Raw genomic sequence first — 5329 nt, 5'->3', positions numbered from 1 at the left:
GTGGGTGGGTGGGAAGAGGGTCCTTGAATGTGGTGGTTGGGAACCAGCACCCGGAATGGGGTCAGGAGGAATGAGCTCCACCCTTATTCTACCCTCAACAGTCAGGTAATGTGGGGAGAGGGCTGTAGAGGTCATGAGGCACTTGGTAGCACTGGATAATGAAGTCATAGCCAGATGTGAGGGCCCACTCGGGGACCCTGTGGTTTCACTTCAGCCTGAGCAGTGCCACCAGTTCGCACCTGAGAGTTGTGAGTCGTGGCAACCATCCTGTCTCCTAGAGCCCGGCCTGCCCTTCCTGGGTGCCCGTGGAGGGCATCAGTCTCAGCCCAGGGTCCCGGGCACTTGGTAGCACTGGATAATGAAGTCATAGCCAGATGTGAGGGCCCACTCGGGGACCCTGTGGTTTCACTTCAGCCTGAGCAGTGCCACCAGTTCGCACCTGAGAGTTGTGAGTCGTGGCAACCGTCCTGTCTCCTAGAACCCGGCCTGCCCTCCCTGGGTGCCCGTGGAGGGCATCAGGCTCAGCCCAGGGTCCCACCCTGGGCATGGCCAGTTTGCCCTCAGCCTTGGCCCCTATACAGTATTGTGTATTTGTTCAGGAAATAGGATAGGATGTACCTGGGGTTTTTCCTAGATGTTCAAATATATATATTTTTTTCTTTATTGCACATATAACAGTTTGAATGATCTTCCTACCAAGCTGAGGCAGGACTGGCCCTCCCTGGGACCAGACCGACCCAGCCCTGTAAGACCAGAATGACCACGTGTATGGCTCCTCCCCTGAACCATCATCCCCGGGGCCCGTGGTCCACAATTCAACACGTTTCTGACTGGAATTCATGCCGTTTTAGTCTTTTACATGTTGTGGGTTTGAAGAATACTCGGGAGAAAGGAAAACACAGAGACCCCACACAGAAGGACTGGCTGGCAGCCAGAGGAGGGCGAGGCCTTGCAGGGCAGCCCAGGATGAAGATGGGGCAGGGGGTGTTGCCAAAGCGAGTGAGAAGTCACCAGAGAGTCGTCCTACCTTGGCCAAGACCTTGCCTGAGGCTGGCCTTGCTGCCAGGAATAAACAACCAGACACTCAAACTCTGCCAGGCCTCGACCCTGCAAAAAACAGACATGAGGACCAGAAAGTCTTATAGGTGACCTTTTACAAATTATTAAAGAACAGAGCACTGTTTAATGTGAATTGTTCCTGGCCTCATTTTGTGGAGTTAAAATGAACTTGATAAGTTAGTGTGAGGGCTTTAGAGGTTGAGAGAACTTGCTGGGCGTGGATGTGGGCACTTGAGTTCAGCTGTATTTGCTCTGCAGAGTAATTGACCTCGCCACTCTCTCTCCACGCAGACTTACTTCCTCTGGGTCTCTGCTAAGGACTGTGTTCACGTCCACCTGGACCTGACCCGGTGAGTGCCTGCCCACCGCTCACGGCCCTGCGGCATGCCCGTGCTCACCTTGCCTGAGAGATGAGGGCTGCCAGCCTGGGCCTGGGGCCTCTTTCTGTCCCTTAGGCAGCCTGATTTCCATTCCCATCACCCCGTGCAGTGGTGTGTGTGTGTGTGTGTGTGTGTGTGTGTGTGTGTTTGTGCGGATGCGCACCTGCATGGCTTTGGTGGGATAGGCTGTGCAGTGCACTAAATGTTCTTTTTCCCAGGAGAGGGAGCAGGGTGGCCTGAGCCCCTGGGTACCGCCCCCCACCCGCCCCCAGCATCCCTGCATCCCCGCCAGGCTGTTTCTTCCAAACTCAGCTTCCTGTTCACACAGGGGCCTGGCTGCTTCCTTGTGTCTCACCGCCACCTCCCACTGTAGCTCCCAAGATGAGCCAAAGGGTCTCACTGGCCTCTTTGCTCTCCCTCCCCAAACAGGTGTGGCCTCATGTTCACACTCACCACCAACCTGGCCAACTGGATGGCGGCCGTGGTGGATGAATCCGTGCACCAGGCCTACTCCCACAGCAATGCCAGCCACGCCCGCCTGGCTGCCGACCGTGAGTGCCACGCCAGATGCCCCCTGGCCCTGTGACCCTGGGCCTCGGGCTGGGGGCTTTGTTGGCTTGCAGAGTGGACCTCTGCGCCCTCCCAGGAGAGCTACCTCCTGCTCCAGGCTCTGGCCCTGATGCTGACCTGTGGGCGTAGGTGACACGGGAGGGCCCTTCTCACCCTGGAGCACACAGCCTTGGTCCCACGGTCCGGGTCCCCATTCCACTAAAGAAGGGGCTCGGGCTCCCAGAAGAAAGGGCAAGGGCGATGTGGCTGGAGGGAGGGAAGGGAGCAGAGTGTCTTGATGGCAGAAGCAGGGATCAGATGGAGAGCCCGGCAAGGAGAAGCTAGAAATACAGTCACGATGGCAATGGTGGCCGTCCACTGGGCTCTGCATGCCAGGCACCGTGCCAAGTGTGTGAAACCTCATGGTACTTAGCCCTCACAGCTCCCTGTGAGATGGGTAGCATCAATATTCCCATTTTCCAGGCGAAGAAACTAAGGCACAGCGAGGTTGTACAGCTTGCCCAAGGTTACAGGGCTTGAAATCCGGCAACTAGTGTTCAGATCCACCTTTGCTTTTAACCAAAATGCCATCCCGAGGAAAAATGGGGTACTGTCCCCCTGGTCCTTCCTACTTCTCGGGACTTCTCTAGGGCCCCCCAGTAGTCAGGACCAGACTAGATGACTAAGTCCATCTGGACTTCGCCTGGAGACACAGGCACCCCCACCCCTCAGTGTGGGAGAGTCCAGGAAGGGAAAGCGTGGGGCCAGCCTCCCCCCTCCCCCCTGTGAGACGCCCAGCCCAGCAAGACCGACAAAGGGCCACCTTTTACACACAGGGGTTCCTGAGGGTGGCAAAAACCAACCTGGGGAGGCAGCTAATGGAATGTGCTGGGGCTGCGGGGGCACAGAGCGGCACACCGGAGAGGTACCAGCCCAGACCAGGCTCAGAGTCAGGTCATGTGCGTCAGCTCTGCCATCACAGGTCACTTTGCCTCCGTGCGCCTCAGCTTCTCCATCTGCAAAACCAGCTGGCACAGCGCCAGGGACCAAAAGAGATGTTTGCCAAGGCCCAAGGCACCCTACACAGCATGGGATAGGTGCAGGACAAGGTCCCTTTCAGTGTGGTCCAGCCCAGGTGACCGGGGGCAGGGCCCAGACCTAGGCCCAGCAGCTGGCTTTCCGGGCTGCGTCAGATGCTGGGGAGAGCTCAGAGGAAGCTGGAACTTTAGGGGTTTCCAAGAGGACCACCTTCTACAAGACCAGAACCTCGATGACATCAGGCAGCCAGGGGTCATTCCTGGGGGCGCAGATGGACAGGGTTTTCCTGAAGGAATGGGGTGAAGTGGGCAGCTTTGCAGCTCAGTGTTTTGTTTTTTTAAACTGAGCACTGGCTATTGTTTGCCGATGTGTCCCGCAGTCTCAGGCACACAGTAGGTGCTCAATAAACACGTGTGGGATGAATGAACATGCCAAGCCCAGCGTGGGCGTTTGGGCTACGGTAGTGAATGTGGCAGAGCGAGAGGTCACAGTCTAGGGGTGAGGCTAATCAGATGGGGCCCCTCCAGGAAGAGGGGTGGGCGGTACAGCTCTGTGCCCGTCTCCCCCAGCAGAGCGAGTGGGCAGCCAGGCCGGAGGCGACTGCGCCTGCGCCACGACCGTCTGCCAGATCTTCGAGCGGGGCTACTTCTACCTGTACCCCTTCAACATCGAGTACAGCCTCTTCGCTTCCACCATGCTCTACGTCATGTGGAAGAACGTGGGCAGGCTGCTGGCCTCCTCCACCCACGGCCACGGCCACGGCCACACCCATTCCCGGGGCAGCCTCTTCCGGGAGACATTCTTTGTGGGCCCCGTCCTGGGCCTGATGCTCCTCCTGGTGGGGCTGGCCGTCTTCATCATCTATGAGGTCCAAGTGAGTGGGGACGGGGACCACACCCAGCAGGCCCTGGTCATCTACTACAGCTTCAACATCGCCTGCCTGGGGCTCATGACCTTGGTCAGCCTGAGCGGCTCGGTCATCTACCGTTTTGACCACCGGGCCATGGACCACCATAAGAACCCCACACGCACCCTGGACGTGGCCCTGCTGATGGGCGCCGCCCTGGGCCAGTACGCCATCTCCTATTACTCTATCGTCGCTGTGGTGGTGGGGGTGCCCAGGGACACGCTGGGGGCGCTCAACCTCGCCCACGCATTGCTCATGATCGCCCAGCACACCTTCCAGAACGTGTTTATCATTGAGAGCCTCCACCGGGGCCCGCCGGGGGCTGAGCCCCACGACGCCCCTCCCAAGGAACCCTGCCTTACCTTCACCAACCCGGACGCCCTCCACGCTTTGCCAAGCTGCCCACCCACCCCCAGGTCGGTGAGCCCCGGCCTGGTGGGCCCTCAGGAAGCCACGGCCATCATCCTGGCTCCCCGGGCCCACTGGAGACGCCGATGCCTGAAGGACATTTCTCTGTTTCTTCTGCTCTGCAACATCATCGTGAGTACCTGAGGGTGAGGGGGGCAGGAAGGAGGTTCTTTCAGGGTTAGTCTCTTGGCCCCTCTGTCTTGGCCCCAGCCTACTCGAGAATCTATGTCTGTCTAGGGAAGGAGTAGGTTCCGAGAGGGTCAGGTGCAGCCGGGCAAACAGCATCTCAGCACCCAGAGGACCGAGTCGTGGCATTCCGGCACCAGGCAGCCACCACAGGAGCCGGAAGGGTCCCAGGGAATGCTGGGGAGGGAGGGGAGAGGGAGCAGGGCCGAGGGGAGAGGGAGCTGTGAGAACTGATGTGGGTAGCCTCACCCTCAGGTGGGAGGTGTGACTGCTCCTGGGAGCTCATGACCAGCCTGCTGCTTAGAATATCTAGGGCAGCGGCAGGAAGCAGCGGAGGGCAGTGTAAGTGTGAGCAGTCGATTAGCAGCAGCGGGCTGGCCCGGAAGGGGGGCACCCACAACAGCACCCCTTCCCCAGTGATTCAGCAAAGCCCCGGACTAAGAGAGACTCCTCTGGACCCCAACACAAATATGCGCCATGCATGGAAACCCTCCTCACAAGGCTGCACCCCACTAGAGGGGCCCCCCTAATGTAGCTACCACCCCACCGCACAGACCTAATCCCAGGGGAAACCTCTGACACAGAAACACGCGCCCATGTGAGTACTTCCCAGAGACACACCTAGAGAAATTTCACTCGCTATGAATATAGTCCTTCCAGCTCTATCACCTTCCATAGAAAACAATGCTCGTAATATAGAAATAGCCTTGATGTGGGTTTATCAACGTAAAACATCTCCAGAGAGATTCCACCCCATGAAAAACACCAACCATCCATCCTAACTGGGGTGTGTCTTAGTGAA

General features: G+C 58.3%; 1 protein-coding gene across 1 annotated transcript in view; it reads left to right on the top strand.

Annotated features, from left to right (window-relative positions):
- The first annotated feature begins 972 nt into the window (after window positions 1-972).
- OTOP2 (otopetrin 2) overlaps window positions 973-5329 on the top strand; it is a 12485-nt gene continuing 8128 nt past the window's right edge. The window contains exons 1-4 of the mRNA XM_006757991.2: window positions 973-999; window positions 1351-1409; window positions 1869-1990; window positions 3599-4473. Of these exons, the coding sequence (XP_006758054.1) occupies window positions 973-999; window positions 1351-1409; window positions 1869-1990; window positions 3599-4473 (1083 nt within the window). The remainder of the gene's footprint in view (window positions 1000-1350; window positions 1410-1868; window positions 1991-3598; window positions 4474-5329) is intronic.

Source organism: Myotis davidii, unplaced genomic scaffold (assembly GCF_000327345.1).
Source record: "Myotis davidii unplaced genomic scaffold, ASM32734v1 scaffold1655, whole genome shotgun sequence".
Classification (NCBI taxonomy): domain Eukaryota; kingdom Metazoa; phylum Chordata; class Mammalia; order Chiroptera; family Vespertilionidae; genus Myotis; species Myotis davidii.
Note: the sequence above shows the minus strand (reverse complement) of the source record. Positions and strands in the feature narration are given on the sequence as shown.